The 17,765-nt window shown below is 38.7% G+C and overlaps 1 protein-coding gene across 2 annotated transcripts; it reads left to right on the top strand.

The window, feature by feature from the left end:
- Positions 1–141: 141 nt before the first annotated feature.
- On the top strand, positions 142–17,360 carry Mta1-like (metastasis associated 1-like). Of its 2 annotated transcripts, XM_083031914.1 has the most exons (12): positions 142–1,468; positions 3,476–3,543; positions 3,819–3,912; positions 7,063–7,245; positions 9,317–9,562; positions 9,666–9,934; positions 10,050–10,238; positions 10,332–10,754; positions 10,862–11,456; positions 12,136–12,282; positions 14,390–14,651; positions 15,519–17,360. In XM_083031914.1, exons 1-12 carry the CDS (start codon positions 1,354–1,356, stop codon positions 15,655–15,657), a joined length of 2,730 nt encoding a protein of 909 aa, XP_082888040.1. In that variant the 5' UTR covers positions 142–1,353; the 3' UTR covers positions 15,658–17,360. The 2 variants fall into 2 exon arrangements, with proteins under 2 accessions (XP_082888040.1, XP_082888041.1); XM_083031915.1 differs by lacking the exon at positions 7,063–7,245 and having other exon boundaries at positions 144–1,468.
- Positions 17,361–17,765: the final 405 nt, after the last annotated feature.

Here is a 17,765-nt window from a genome sequence, read left to right as displayed (position 1 = left end):
TGTAGAAACGTGACAAGCGGTGCCAATCTAAACAAAAATCACTAAAAACGAGAGACCGGGCGCGGCACCGCATCACGGAAAAGATCGACTCGATCGACTCTCTAGGCTTCGCGCACGAGCCCGTAGTTCCTGTTTTGCGCAAATCCTCGAGGGATCCGGTAGTAGCGCTCGTGCCGTGCGTTTTATTACGTTAGGTTTACGCTTCTCCTCCGCTACTTCTCCTCGATTGAAGTTTGTGAGTGCGTTGGCTTCTCCGCGAGAGTCGCACAGGCGCGAGAGCGGGAAGAGAGGCGGGCGATCTCGCGCTCTCTGGATCGCGACGACGTGGACGTTGTTGAAGAGGAGAGAAAAAAAGAAACGCGGCAAATCGATCGTTCGATCATCGAGTGGTGAGTGCGTCGAGAGTGGAAGAGAGGAGAGGAGAGGAACCGTTTCGCGCGAGTGGACGCGAAGAGAGTTCTGCTTGAAATCGGCGGACCCTCGCGTAGTCGCGGGGGGGAGGGGGGTCTTGTCCGGTCGTGCGTGCTTAGCGGCTCGCCGAAACGAAAATGGCGGGCCGTGTTGGCTCCCTTACGAGCGGAGGCAGCGATCGCCTGCTGATCGTCGTGAATTAGGGGACGCGATACGACGGAGTGCGCGGGTGATAGTGCTGCGGTGACGATCGTCTAATTGTCACCTGTTATATACGTATACGCACGCACGTTTGCCGTACGTTGGAATTTTTTTTCGCATTTCCGGTGCGTCGCGCGCCGCTTTCTCGCCGCAACACATCGCTCGCACCGAGAGGCACCTGATCATAAATCAGAACTGTGAACGGTAGTGGAAACGGTATATACCTGAGTGTATCGTAACATAGTCGACGGTTGAACTCGTACGCGGTAGTATATCCTTTTCTCCGAAGGAGAGACACCGCAGCGAAGACCGTAAGAGGGGGCCGAGGGAGGAAGGGAAGAGACAAAGAGAGAGAGCGAGAGAGATAGAGGGAAAGACAGAGAGAGAGAGAGAAGGACAGAGACAGGGCAAATAGAAAGAGCGAAAACCCCGAGGGATACGGAGCCACAGACGGACAGAGGACGCAGTGGTGGCGAGATATAGGACGGAGTGAAAGTTAAATAGCTTTAAATCGACAATGGACAAATAAACACGATGGAGTGATTACGCCGCGAGGTGTTGACTACCCGACAGCGACGAGGAGCGTGTTGCGGGACTGTGTTGAGAGAAAGAGATAGAGAGCGCGAGAGATAGATAGATAGATAGCTAGAGAGAGCGAGCGAGAGAGAGATAGAGATAGAGTGTCGCCGATCGGCGGCAGATCGTGAAATTGTAACACGTTGCGGAGGACGAGAAGCCTTGATGCCGATGCCGGCCGAATACCACGAGGGCCACGGTAACCACGAGAACGCCAATTTCGCTCTCGGGTCCACGCAGGACGCCAGCAACATGACGGCCAACATGTACCGGGTGGGAGGTAAAGTAAAACCGCATTGCATTCCGCTTTGCCGAACGACGCTTCCCCGCGAATAATCCGAGAGAGAGAGAGAGAGAGAGAGAGAGAGAGAGAGAGAGTGAGAGAGAGTGTGTGTGTGTGTGTGTGTGTGCGTGTGCGCGAGAGAATGAGAGAGAGAGAGAGAGAGAGAGAGAGAGAGAGAGAGAGAGAGAGAGATAGCGGCGGTTTAATTAACTCCGAGAAATTAATGTTTGCAAATGGCATCGCAATGGCGTCCCCTATACCCTCCGCGCGGCGCGTTCTTCCCCCTCTTTTTGATTCCGCCGCTCTCTCCCCCCTCCCCTCTCTTACCGCCCCCCTGTGCGTGCTCCCTCTCTTCTTTCCACTCTTCATCTGGATCTCCCTCGTACCCTCCACTCCTCCTTGTCCCCCTTTCCGCTCCCCCTGCCGCCCTGTCCGCTCTCCCCCTGTCTCCCCCCAATCCCTGTTAACGTCCTATACCTACCTACCTACGCGCTCCGGCTTTTCCTCCCCCTTTTCCCGTCCGACTCCTCCATTCTTCCTCTTCTCTCTTCTCTATCCTTCCCCTCGCCGCCCCCCGTCTCCCTTCCCCATACACCCGCGCACCCGTCCTCTCTCACGTCCAGGTCACGCTAATTTCTTGCGCGACAAATCTCGCGCGGATCAAAATTGGATCCCGAGCGATACTCTGTGTTAGAATCGCGTCTCTCTCTCTCTCTCTCTCTCTCTCTCTCTCTCTCTCTCTCTCTCTTTCTCTCTCTCTCTCTCTCTATTCATCGTCGTATATCGATGTGTATTTATTTGCATGAGATGCCATGTGTATGTACCCATGGCTTTCTTTTGACAATAGAGGACCGAATGCTCTGCCCGCGCTCCAGTATTCTCGTACCTTCCCTTTCGAAGTCTTCATTTTTCGCCTAACGGAAATCTTCACTTTTTGCCTTAACACACGCGGAGGTTTTGGAAACTTCTTTTTGTCTCTTACATTTCTATAGGTTTTTTGTCCGTTGGAGTAACAGTCCGTTAGAGAAATACATCTTTGAAACATTCTTTGAAATACATCTCAAAAACACGTGTTCCAAACTGTTGGATAATTTGTTTAACAATAGATTTTTTAGCAAATTGGTTCTTTTTTTTTACAGAAAGAAACATTGAAGAGAATTATTGATATATTGCAACTTACCAATTTTTTACATTTTTATATATATATATATATATATAAATAATTTTTTCAATAAAATCAAATGTGATAATGATTTAATTTAAAATATTTTATCAAACAAATTATTTTTCTAGAAATTTAAAAGAAAAATAAATTTTCAGCAAGTTCGTCATGTATTAGAAACAGAGATGAAAATTTTCATTAGATATGCACATTGTTAATTATAGTAATTATAATTAAAGTATATATATATGTATATATGTAATCAGTAATTTTTTTCTATAAAAATATCAAATGTTTTGTAATAATGATATATTTCGAAGTGTTTCACTAGACAAACAATCTTTTTAGAAAAGACAAAAGAAAATTTCGAGAAGTTTGCCACGTGTTTAAAGGCAGGAATAAAAATTTTCGTTAGACATACACATATTGTTAAAAGTTGTGTGTGTGTGTGTGTTTGTACTTATTTCTAATTTAATATTAAATTTTGTTAAAATAAACTTGCATTTAATCACCTGCAATTAACAAGAAATGTAGTTTTGTCATGTATTTGGCTATTCAAAGTTTAATTTGCAAAATTTTTTTTAATTGCTTGTGACTCGAAAATTATTGATTCCTCGACATTTTTGCTAAGAAAAAAATCGACTCTAAAGAATCTATTATTACAAAGACACCAGATCATTTTGGAACATCACTGTATATTTATAAAGGAGATTTTAAAGAAAAAAAAAGACATTTATTCTTCTAGAGATCCTTATAAGATAATTAAAATTGATGAATTCTTGATTATTATATAATTTTTGTTACTTTTACAACAAGATCATTAATTGGTTGCTAATTTTTAGATTATGTGTATTTTGAGACTTCCACCTCATCACCGTACCAGATTAGAAGGATAGAAGAATTAAATAAGGTAAGAATTTTAAATAGCACTTTCGCATTTTGTTGAAAAAAAATATATAAGAACGAGAATTATTCTTATATTCATTTACATATTTTATTATACAATATCTTACATACATATATCTTATTTATAATATATATCTTTTTTATATAAATTTTAATTGCGTATAAAATCGTATAAATTAATCTTAATATATAAATATGCATATGCACATCATTATGAAAGGCTTAAAACGCACATTTTGTAATTTTTACATCTTTTACATCTGTTTCCTGTTTTTGCAGACCGCAAATGGAAATGTGGAAGCAAAAGTCATGTGCTTCTTCAGGCGGAGGGATTTGCCTTCTACCTTAGTTATGCTCGCGGACAAACATCAATGTAAGTAGCACACGTTTACGCGCGCAAATTACACGTTATCGTAAATATTTGTAAATGTATGGGAGGATCGTGTGTTAGAGTCTCGGTGTCAGAATAGAATTGTTCAAATTGTCTTTCCATCATTTCATACACGTTTTTCTTTTTGATGCAAAGAAAATAAGCACTTCCCTTATTGTAGATGTATGTATAGCTAAGAAACCAAACTTTCTCAAAGATCTCTATTTTGATGAGCATTTTATGACTCCGATCTCAAGTAGTATACTAACACACTATACTAACATTAATACTTCAAAATCGTCTTTCTTTAAATTAATATAATATGAGAAAGGGTAAAGCGAATGACACGTGTTTTAGATATTTATCTTTCTTCGTCTAACGCTGTTGTTGTAACGCTTTTGCGATAACCCAAAACGGAATCGAACAATTGGTTTCAACGTATGCGAGCGAGACTCCGAATTATCGTAGAGTACATAAGAGTAAAGGACGAGTTAGTTTTAATCTCGCCGACAGTACGGCAAATCGATAACTGTTCATAGGAGAGGAAAATTCATCCCGCGAGCACACGAATTTCATCTCGCAACACGGAAGATTCTGCGGTCGCAATTTCCAGACGATATCGATTTTCCCCGCTTTGGCAATCATTATTGACGAGAGACACCTCTCTCGCGATACGGTCGACTATACGAAAAGTCGAGAGATAGAGATAGACTAGAGAGATATCGGGCGACACACCGCGTGTAACACGACTCGCACAGAAGAGCAAAGGGAAGAGTGACGTTACAACTACCTTTGTAATCGTTATCGCGTAACACGGCTGTAATCACGTATCTTAGGTCATTTGCCGAGAGACGGGAATATCTCTCTTTGTATGCGTATAAAGGAAATTATCTTGATTGAAAATTGTTTCCTCTCTCATTCGTTCGATCGATTCGGATTAATCTCTTCTAGAGACGTATAGGCACGCTTTTAGGGAATCTCTCCCGCGAGGCAAGAACGCACGCGTGGTCGATTTTTAGGCCGCGAAACGATCCGTTTACTTCGCCGGACATTGATACGTTCTCCAAAAGGAGGAAGAGAGACAGAGACAAGGAGAGAGAGAAAGAAGAAAACAAGATTGCACTCTCCCAGGAGACGTACACACGCACGCGCATATTTCTGTTTCTCTCTGTTATATACGCGCTATGTACAGTTATACATTATTCCGGGGCTTTCTCGATTTTTCCTTCGCAATGACAAAGATAATGAGACGCGGGGATTTGGGGTGGGAATGTATAATAAGTAAAGTTGCGGGGGTGGTTGGGCGGGTTGTGAGAGACGGGGGTTGTATCGATCTGCCTGGGGGGAAAAGGGGGCAGGGGGAGGAGGGGGGTGGACGAGGGGGACGCTGGTGCACCCGCTAGGTCCCCCTTTTCCACCTCTTCATCCTCCTCCATCTCCATCTACCTCCCGGCCCTCTCTCCCCCCTGTCCCTACCTCCTTCCTCTCTCCTCTTTCCCCCTGCACCCACCCGGCCCACCCACCACCCTCAACTAAATGGATGGCTGACGCAGGGGTTGCTTGGGTATATGTTACGTGTATTCCCCCCCCCCCCCACACACACATCGACGCACGTGTATGTGTACGTGTGTGCCCGGGCGAAAATGGTGGGCCCTACTAGCCATCTTCATTTTAAGCATTCGCTACCACTCTCCCCCTACCGTTCGTCCCCCTTGCCGAAGCCCCCCGTTCCGCTTCTCCCTTTCCCTCGTCTTTCGCGCGCCATGTATATGTGCATGTCTCTTTCTCTCTCTCTCTCTCTCTCTCTCTCTCTCTCTCTCTCTCTCTCTCTCTCTCTTTCTCTCTTTCTCTTTGCCTGTGTCTTATTCGTGTATATATGTAACGGCTCGTCGTCCATGTATATGCGTCCGTCCGGCGGTATTTGCTCCGAATTGGGTTTCTCCCTTCTCTCCCCCTTCTGCCCCCCTTCCTCTCTTTCGTCCTTCCTCCTTTCCGCCGTATTTTCTCTCTTGCACTCCGGGTATACCTCGAATTTTCGCGAAAAAAAGAATATACGCTTCTCCTTTGTCTTTCGCGGAAGTCGATACACCATGCACCACGGGCGCTATTGCACACCCGGGTGTGCCCGTGGTGCGATTACAAACGGGAATCGAGAGTGGGAGGTGGGGGCAGAGGGAGGTGAGGAGGAAAGGGCGGGAGGGAAGGGTCAAAGAAAAAGAGCTGCTTTATACAGAGAAATTGGTTTTAGTCCATACTCTCGTCGACGCTATATTGAGTTTTTTTTTCACGCGAGATGGATCGCGCGTTGCAAAAAAAAGAAAAAAAAGAAATCAGCAGCTAATTAGACGTCGGCCGAAAGTTCGACCAACCGTGTATAATAATAATAATTTTTACTTCATTTACGCGCGTCGACCCTTTGGCCGATCGACCGGTGCCCCCTCTTCCCCCCAGTGGGGGGAGGGTACGAAAACTGAGCGCCGGGGATGATTTTCATATTTTATTTTATATGCACGAGTGTAAGGACGATGAGAAACATACAGTAGATAGAGAAAGAGCCTCGGGCCCCAAAATTCGCGCGCTAATAATTATACATATTACAATAATTATACACGTACATACATATATACACACATACAGAGTACTTACTCCGTCGTATTACGCACGTCTCAAATGCGAAATGAATAATCGATGCCGGGAGGAGGGTATTTTGATCCACTACTCTCGCGGAGTTACGGTCAACGGTGCGGTGAGGTATTGATCTGATATGTCGCGAATGTGAAAATATACGACGCGGAACCATGAATGGGTAAATAGTAACGCGGATGTGTGAAATTGGCGGAGATAATGAGAATTATGAGTCTAATCTGGGGTAGTATTGCAATTCTTCAATTGCACTCGATTCGACGAGGGGGTGAGGGAAGGGATACATTCGACACGGAGAATTTTTTAAATACATGTAAGTTAATAAGGATAAAGAGACGCGCGAGCGCGTAAAGAGATGAACGATTTTCTCGTGATATGGACTGTAAAATAGTGGTATAGCGCGGCTAGTACATACACAGTATACATACATATATCTTGAAGCGTTCTATTGTGTACAAGATTAGAAAACGAGAAATACGTAGAGTGGGTTTCTTGTAATGAAAATTCCAGTGGCGAGCGCGGAGCAGCAGAGGTCAGAATCCCCTGCGAGCACGCAGAATCAGAAACTCGAGAACCCTGACACTACTAAGGAAATGACTAGTAAAGATGGGATTGGGCCCAAAGTGATGCTCAAAGGGGGCGGGAAAGGGGGCTGGCTGAAGGCCCCATTATCGGAGGCCCAAGAGCCCCATGGTGAGTGAGAGTAGACTGATCAAAAGATGACCATTACCGATGAATCTAATCGAGCTTTATATCTGCAAAATAATTAGTCCAAAATAGTGTAATTGCAAGGAATTAGGCTTATTTTTATATACATTTATATATTAAGTTTGTACATTATATATATATATATATATATATATATATATATATATATATACACACACACACACATATATATCTATACATTATGTATAAACTTAATTATACGAAAATTAATTTTTCTATATTCTTTATCGAATAATATAATTATTATTTTTCTCATATTTTAATATTAAAGTAATCAATATTGAGTAAAAATACTTTACTGATTTATTTTATATTTTTTAATCTTAATTGACACAATATTGATTTTTTTAAATAGTTTTCTAAAAACAGTTTATATACATATATGTACATATATATGAACTATATTTACATAATTATATAGTTACATAAATATATAAATATATGTAATATATATTATAAATATATAATTTTAAGATAATTTTATATAAAAAACTATAATTTTATTATCAGTAAAATTAAAACTGTATATATTTTATTCACAGAGTATAAATATAAAAAAAAATATATGCGTTTAGTAATGCAGAGGCATAGATTCGTCGATAAACGGCATACGGTTTGCATCTTTTGATTATCTCATTAATCTTGTATAGAAGCCAGTGACGATACAAGGCTACTGATCATAGCGGCGGGATTTGTCCGTAAATTCTTTGTAATCTTGGTGTATACCGCGAGTTAAGGCAAGTTTCACTGTAAGGCCAAAGAGACAGTAAATTGGGCATAACCGGGCTCCTTTTTCTTTTTCAAGTTTAATTGACATTGGGGTTCGGCGATTTTGTCACAAAAGTGCCCATACATGTACAAGTCATTCTCATTATTCATGCACTCGCAATGTCATTCATACAAAATACCTTATCCATCTGTATTATCGGGTTTTTTTTTTTTTTTTTTCTGTAGAATACATAGATTTTCATAAATATCTTATTAGTCAGCATCTTGACCTTATCTGTTTATCAGCTTTAAATTTATATATTCGATTTTCTCTTATTTATCGAGCCAAGTAGAATCAACCCGACATATACCTTTCATCGTCATTCACTTGTCATTTACACAAATTTAAAAAAAAATCCCGCCGCATCGCATACGATGACACTTTAGTAATCTGAGGCTTCTCTAAATGACGTAATTCTCTATCGATAGTTATAATCGCTTTTCCGTTGCAGATTATTATTTTTTGCCTTGCATATTATATACTACTCTTCATTTGTCTTTATGTTTGCCCGCTCTCTTGCTGATGTTTCCTTTTTTGATTTAGCACTCTGCTCGAGTTTTGATTGATTCTGCCGTATCCCCGCGTTTCATTTACTTCATTACTTTAACTTGGAGCAAAATATATAATCAGACGAGAGTAAAAGATCAATTGAAAAGATAATGTAACCCCTTAGGATTCTTTCGATTAACCGAAAAAAGGACGTTGCGGAAATACTAGAAATTAATTTTTTTTTACTCGATACTAATTTTATTACAAATAATATAACGATTAGTAGAAAAGTACGTAAATTGAAAAAATGATGATAACTTCATGGATATTTAAATATGATAATTCAAGTGCATTTTGTTCACGTGTTTATTCATTATACATACTTATATACGATACGATATATCTCTCTCGCTATTATCGTATATCTTTTTCTCTGTAGCTTTTTTTTTATTAACAATTGATTTTTTTAACCAAGAAAGACAAGCTCTGTTTTCTATATATTATTTTTATATAGTTTTCTATATATTATTAAAAAAAGGAACGTTTATGAAAGTTTCAAGATTATTTGCATATAAAAAATGGAATGTGTTATGTTTTATACATTTGATTATTTAGCTTTTTTAATATTTTTTTATTATTAATAATATATTATTTTTTTGTAACTTGAATTTTTATCGATTCGTACAATAGATGATATATCTCATTTTATAGTATATATCATTTTATAGTAGTATCGATTGGCACAAATATATTATTTCGATTTTTTATGATGTATAGGGATGGAGGAAAATGTTCCTGGTGGAGTAACGGAATTAAGTTCTAAGCAACGTCACCAAATGAAACACAGAGAATTGTTTTTATCGCGACAAGTGGAGACGATGCCAGCTACACACATTCGGGGCAAATGCTGCGTAACATTACTGAACGAAACCGAATCCTTGTTAAGCTACCTAAACAAGGAGGATTCATTTTTTTACTGTTTAGTATTCGATCCTGCTCAGCGTACTTTGCTTGCTGACAAAGGTAAATCAGTATGTCAAAGTTAGTATTAAATCAATTTTTTTTTCGTACATTATTATATATACTACAAATACTTGGGAAATTAATTAAATTATATTTGTTATAGGTGAAATTAGGGTAGGTAGTAGATATCAGGCGATAGATATACCAGCGGTGTTGTCAACCGCAGAGAAGGAAGCGGATTCTCGTAAGTTACAAGATCTAGAGACCCTAGTTTGGACTCCGAGACACAATTTGACGGATCGTCAAATTGACCAATTCCTAGTTATTAGTAGATCAGTAGGCACCTTTGCAAGAGCCTTGGACTGTTCGTCCTCGATCAAGCAACCCTCTTTGCATATGTCTGCGGCTGCTGCATCTAGAGATATTACTTTGGTAAGAATTTACACTATTTTTCAGTATGTATTCATGCATTCTCTCTGAAAGTATAAAAAATTAATTATTCTTCCGTTTCAAATTTCATTAAATTTTGCGAATTGTATTATTACAGTTTCACGCGATGGACACCTTACACCTGCACGGCTATGATTTATCGAATGCCTTAGCATCATTAGTACCTAGTACCGGTCCGGTGCTATGTCGGGACGAGATGGAAGAATGGAGCGCATCTGAGGCAAATTTATTCGAAGAAGCGCTCGATAAATATGGAAAGGACTTTGTTGACATACGAACGGACTTTGTAAGTACACAATTAATGCAATTAATGCATATGGATAAGAATCTAACACTGTATTCGAACAAATTTACTAATATGTGTTCCTATGTTTTTCAGTTACCATGGAAGACACTGAAGAACGTAATCGAGTATTATTACATGTGGAAAACGACGGATCGATATGTTCAACAAAAAAGAGTGAAAGCCGTAGAAGCGGAGAGTAAGCTGAAACAAGTTTACATACCAAATTATAACAAGACTCCCGCATCGACTACTGCACCTTCTACGGCCACAATCGTACCTCTCGGCAATAGCAACAGCAATAGCAACGGAAAACCAACCAACATTCTGAATGGTAACAGTAACGGCAGCATGGTGGCCGACAATTCTGGAATACTTATGGTCGGAGTCGGCGGGAAACCATGCGAAGGTTGTCAAAGCGTGCAGAGTCCGCAGTGGTACGCGTGGGGACCGTCTCATATGCAGTATCGTCTCTGTCAGTCTTGTTGGACGTATTGGAAGAAATACGGAGGACTTAAGGTTATATAAGGCGCATACTCTTCTGTTGCTTCTAACAACTCGCATTTGATAATACCGTACCGGTACAAGTATATTTCATATTTCTATTTTATTATCACAAACCACAGGTGCCATCGCGCATCGACGATGTCGATCTCGAGAAAAAACGTGCCGGCGCAGGATCGGACGAGGAGAGCAAGGGGATGGGTGGCGCGCACAGGCCGCATCGATGCAACGTTCCCACTTGCGGCAAAGAGTTTAAATTGAAGGCTCACTTGAGTCGTCACTACGCGAGTACGCACGGAGTGGATCTGCGCGGCACCGCCGGAAGCGGTGGCGGTGGAAGCGGATCACCGCGACCAGTTATGAAGACTCGATCCGCTTTCTACCTGCGCACCTCCCTACTGGCTCGCGCCGCACGTCGACTCTGTCCCGCGCAGTTGCGAACGCGTCACGCCGCGCGAGCGCCGCATCAACCGGTGAACACAATGTCGTTGCGGCACTTATGCGCCCAGCTGGCCTCCAAGAGTCCCGCGGAACTTCGTATCCTGGCGCGCGCCGTACGACCGCGACCGCGTCCACGTGTGACCGACATCGCTTCGCGCCTGGGCAATCATCCTGCACCGCGACAGCCCGGCGATTGGGACTGGCTGGCGCTAACCATCCCGTCACAACGCAAACAGCCCGACCGGGTCTCGTTTCCACGTCCGCCAAAGGCACCTGGTAAGTAATAATCAATTTATATTTACATATGTGCACATACACACACACACATAAATAATATCTTGGAAATTATTGGAAATTATATAAAACAAAAAGGTTGCAGACAATTGATTTCACGGGAGATACATAAAATGACGTAGATAGTTTTTTATATTAGGTCATTAAAAATGAACCAAAGAACATGGCAAAATGCTAAATAGATTTATTGCGGAATCTTCGACGCAAAACAGACGTGACAACATCACTGTAGTGTTATGACACTCTGTCCAGTAGAATTGCGATCACATGACGAGAGTAGCAGTCCATATTCAAGACGGCGTACTAGTATATACCGTCCAAACAGTCAGAATGAAATTAACAAACGCTGAACAGCGAGCAGTAATTCTTCTTCTTGAAAAACGAATTACCGGTTGCTGTTCAGCGTTCGTTAATTTCATTCTGACTGTTTGGACTGTTAGTATACTATCATGACGTCTTGAATATGAACACACTGCTATTCTCGTCATATGATCGCAATTTTATCAGACAGTGTCTCATGACACTACAGTGGTGTCACGTCTTTCGCGTCGAAGATTTCGCAATAAACCTATTCAACATTTTGCTATCTCCTTTGGCTCGTTTTCATTTGAATGACTTAATATTATATGCATTATTTTATAAGAAACTTAATATTGTATAGACGGCAGTCTTTTATACGAGAGAGTGCCGAATAAACCCGAAGTGGATAGGCTCACGTTGACGCCACCCCAACCGCAACCAGTCATGTCGACCCAGCAGAATATCTTGAAGCGTCCAAGAGCCTTTGACGAAATCAATGGTTCAGATGGTAAGTTTTTCAATCTGATTCGCACTATCCATTAGGTTTAGGTCGTACAATTCCGAGTCATAGTGAACTGAATTTTGTTTCTGTTTATCGGCTTCTATTCTTCGGATGTGGATTGGGATGAAGGTAAAATCGAAATTTAGTATAACATTGATGATTGTCATGAAAATCGCGATAAGATATAATATACGTACTTTTTTGAGTGTTTGAAAACTAATTTGACAATATTTAGGGGATGCAGTTAACGAATAATTGCAAAATATTGTAACAATTTTGCTTTTATGAAAATATAATAATACTCCCAATCTTTCATTCATATTAATTAAAAATTAAATTTATCGTGTAACATTATGTGTTTTATTACAAAAAATAATTTTATAAAAACTTTAAAAACAGGTGATTAGTTATCAGCAGGTAATAATAAGGATTAATGTTCCCAGATGAAAGAACAATTTCTCGTCTTTACTTACGCTTTTTCTTTTTACTTATGGTCAATTATTAATATTAATTATTAACCGATAATATATCACCGAAGAAAGAGAAATTTTATATGCATATATAAGTGCATTATACAGGGTGTCCCATTTTAATCTCCTCAGGCAAATATCTCGAAAAATATGGAAGATACGGAAAAATGTTTCTGACAAAAGTTGTAAGACTTGAAGAGGGACAGATGATGAAAATATGGACTTGACCTTGAGTGACCTATTGAAGGTTAGGTCAAGGTCATCGATGTTTTCTTAAATGGAACCCCCTACTTTCTATTGCATATTCTTGTAGCCCTTGTCGAGACGTTTTCAAAACACTACCTATTGATGTCTCTTACGCAAGCCGTTCCCGAGATATGAAGCTTTAAAATTGACATACCGTCGGCATTTGCATTACCCGATGTACACCGCAGGGAGGTTGTTCAGTCGAGTTTGTATATCAAGTGGCTATAAAAAGGGCAGACTTTGTGTATATGTGTGTGTGTGTGTGTGTGTGTGTGTGTGTGTGTGTGTGTGTGTGTGTGTGTGTGCGCGCGCGTGCGTCCGTGTGTGCGTGCGCCCGTGTGTGTGTGCTTTTTTAGTAAAACTTTTATCTCTCTTTCTCTACCATTTTCTTATCCTTTCCCTTACATTAAAATAACCAGAAGACAAATAATTAGAGAAAAGTTTTACTAAAGAAGCACACACACCCACACACACATACACACACAAAGTCTGCCCTTTTTAGGGCCACTTGATGTACAAATTTGACTGAACAACCTCCCCGCGGTGTACATTGGATAATGCGAATGCCGATGATATGTCAACTTTGAAGCTTCGTATCTTGGGAACGGCTTGCGTAAGAGACATCAATAGGTAGTGTTTTGAAAACGTCTCAACAAGGGCTACAAGAATATGTAATAGAAAGTAGGGGGTTCCATTTAAGAAAACATCGATGACCTTGACCTTCAATAGGTCACTCAAGGTCAAGTCCATATTTTCATCATCTGTCCCCCTTTAAGTCCTACAACTTTTGTCTGAAACATTTTTCCGTATCTTCCATATTTTTCGAGATATTTGCCTGAGGAGATTAAAATGGGACACCCTGTATATGTATTATTAAATTTTTCAAAGTAATTATTTCTTTATCTAGATTAGATGTTAGTATAGCAGCTCTCTGCGGTGATTATAACGTTACATAGATGGGATTGTGATAATCATACAAGATCTGACAATAAAGTTCCTGAATTTATCACAGTTGCTACATATCTTCTTATTGATTATCACTGTAGTCTCCTTCAAAGTAGTTCCTTTGAGAAGCTACACACTGATGTTAGCGCCTTTTCCACTCTTCAAAGCAATTTTAAGACTATTGCGAAGACTAGCCTTCAGAGTTGTTATTCTTAATGTCACCAGTGTCATCAAAACGCATTCATTTCAACGCTTTCTTCATTTTTGAGAATAAAAAAAGGCTATGTGACAAAGTTTATTGTCAGACTTTATATGCATATATATTTACATATTAAATAATTAAAAAGTTATGATATCAAGGTGTGGAATATTGATGTTAACACCGCGAAGATATATCGCAAATCAAGCTAATCCCTTTTAAATCTAACGCAGTCTTTGTTTTTCCATTTTAGGTATCGCCCTAAATGCGGGGCTTCCTCCCAGTGCACCTCCCGCGAAAAGGATTCATCACGCTCAGCAACTGCATCCGAAGCACACGCTAGAACATCCTGCGCCCGCTGTTCTTCCTCTTGCACCACCTCTCAACGGCAGAGCTACTCATCCACATACGCTATCTCACGGTGCACCATTATCCAGAAGTAATGCACGTAAACAAGTGATATCATGGATGGATGCACCTGATGATTTGTACTTTCGCTCCACCGACTACATCAAGTTAGTATTAAGTATAAGTATCACCTTAGTGTACATCATAAAGTAGTGTAAGAATCAAAGTAAAACTAAAATATATTTAAATTAAGAAATATTTTTATCGGCTCTCAGTATTTAATAAATAAATGTGATTTTTAAATTCGGCCAATAGAGCTAAGCACGAAAATTAATTCTAATTTTTCGGAACTGTATCTCTTGGTTTGAGATTACTAAGTTCCGTTGTAAATTCGAGGATTATTAATTGATGGAACTTAGTAATCTCAAACCAAGAGATACAGTTCCGAAAAATTAGAATTAATTTTCGTGCTTGGCTCTATAGGCCGAATTTAAAAATCACATTTATTTATAAAATATATTTATTTATTTATTTTTATTTTTAATTTTTTTTTATTACTTTTACAAAACAATTAAAATTTTGCAATCAGAGAAGCTATGGATGATGTATAACTTTCCGGATTCACATAAACACACACACATACAGGTACACAATGAATAAATAATTTATAAATATAAATAAATAAATATAAATATAATAAGTATAAATTCAAAAAGTTACGTCATCTTTAACTTGCTTGATTTTATTATTTGTTTAATTATATTGCGAAGAAGTGAAATTGTCAAAAAAAACAGCGCGTACAGATACACATACACACAATTTTGCGATTGGCTCGTATTTTTGCTTTTATTTCTTCAATATAATTTTAATTTTTAAGATTTAATATTATATCTAACAATAAGTAAGATATAGTATATTTAAAAACTTTATTTGAACCTAAATTTGTGTGTGTGATGAGTTTTAATAATTATAAATGTACAATAACGCGCACGTTGGATATGTGTTATTAATTTTTTCAATTTATCGAATTGCAGACGACTTAGAAGAACTGTGGCTTTGGTGGACTTGCGAAGAGCAGCGCGTAAGCCGTGGTGCAAATTGACGATCCCTCTGCACCCACCTCATCTTCAAAGAACGGTGCGCGGTGAAGATATGGTCGTCATCTTGGACTGAATCCGTAATACAATCGGATAATATTGTATATGTTGATTCGCTGCACACGAAACACGACGCTATTTTCGATCTTGAGCGAGTGAAACTACATAAAATGGAATTACAATTTTCGTGTATTGTCATCGGCAGCTCCGACCGAGCGCAGGGATTTCTAGTTAAAACCGAAAAGGATATAAATAAATCCCGGAAGCTCTCCCACGATTTTTTTTTCTTTCTTGGAGCTTGGGGTAAGTCGCCGTAATCGAGAAAAAGGCCTCGTTTGACCGAACACGCATGCTAACAATCGAGAACATCGTTGAACTGTAACGACTTCATTACTTATGAAGTACTACTGAAGAATTGAATCTTTTGTTTCCTCACTACAATCATATTGAATAATAACGTGAAAAGCGAGAAATATAATTTTCTTTTTGCATATACATATATGATAGTCGAAATAAATTATAAATTCTTTTATGTTTTCATTTTAATGATATGTATCGATAAAACGTATCGAAAACTTTTTTATCATCTTGCACTAATAAATGCACATGTATCTCATTTGCATATGTTCTACATAATCGACTAAACTAAATTTTATGACAAGTGATCCAGATTTAGAGCTTCTTATTATTCATATCATTGGAAGTGAATAATGACATAAAAAGAAAGCTATTTTATTTAAATATATATTCTACATGAAAAAAATTGATATAATTTTTCGTTCTTGACGTCAAAATATAACGTCAGTGAGGGAGCAGGAGACTTTAATATTCAGCGAACTAAGTCATTCAACGTCAAATGATTTTCTATTCGTATTAATTATTGTTGTTATTAATAATTATTAAGAATTGAATGTGTATATATACATATACATCGTACAAGCATAGCCAAGCAACACACAATCCACATACACAAACACGTACACATTCATATACATAATACACGTATACCAGATACCGAAAATTGGTATAATGGTGAAAAGATTGATCCATACCTGCGGATAAGCTCATGAATGGCTGCGTTCAGAAGCACAACGGTTGTGTGACAATTTCCAGTGTAACGAATATTCCGCGAGGACGAATATACTTCTAAACCTACATCAATCAGATCATGTTTTTTAAAAATCGATCACCCAACCGTTGCATTTTCTATAAGCAGCTAATGTTACGGCCATGCAGGCAACAGAGAATGTATGAGCGGGTGTGAATGTGTAAGAGAGAAAGAGTAAGCGAGAAAGAGAGGGAGAATAAGAAAGCGAATGAGAGAGAATGAACTAGTACGTACGGGAGACAGCAAGAAAGAATGCTCACTGTGAATATTTTTATTAAATTTTCAAGTTTGATGACTCTCTTCCGTCGCAACAATTAATAAATAAACATAAGCATAAGTGAAAGAATATCTTAATGATTTCCCTACTGCTTCAGATAATTAATATATATGCATGCAAAGTATCGATATAAGAATATATAAGTTGCATTTTGCGCGGGTCATCTTTTGTAAAACTGTATACTGTAAAAGTGAAAAATTTCTTTCCAAATTTATTGCTACCGCGCGTTGTGGTATATTTAATACAATTAGTACTAGTAGTATTGTCAGTAAGATTAATACTAAAAATCCGGATCGAAACACGTTACTTGCAACGTCGTTACTATTAGGTATTATTTCTTTAATTACATATCGATCTTTCTATATTTTAATATAAAAAAATGTTGAAAAATGTACATTTTGTATATATTTTATGTATACACACTTTGCCTTGTAATAGTGTTGACAAAAAGTAACGAAAATTGTAACTCGTTATTTGTTGAGTAACGAGTTATATATTGTTGTAAGTTGTAAAGTGACTTTTAAACTTTATTTTACAAAAAATAAAGTTGTAAAGTGACTTTCACGCAAACTTTATTTGACAAAAAAATAGATCAGTATAGAATGTGACTGCAATCAAAAATATTCGTGAAAGATTGATATATATATACATATATATATATATATGTACATATATACACTCAACAAATATATACTGTCAACAAAATTAACGCATATGTATTTTAAGTCAAAATTTCGCATAATTTCAAATAAGCATAACTCCGCTAAAAATAATCGGATTTGAAAAATTTTTTTTTCAC

This window comes from Prenolepis imparis, unplaced genomic scaffold (assembly GCF_030444845.1).
Source record: "Prenolepis imparis isolate NDT839.2.m4 unplaced genomic scaffold, iyPreImpa1.0 SCAF_2, whole genome shotgun sequence".
Classification (NCBI taxonomy): Eukaryota; Metazoa; Arthropoda; class Insecta; order Hymenoptera; family Formicidae; genus Prenolepis; species Prenolepis imparis.
Note: the sequence above shows the minus strand (reverse complement) of the source record. Positions and strands in the feature narration are given on the sequence as shown.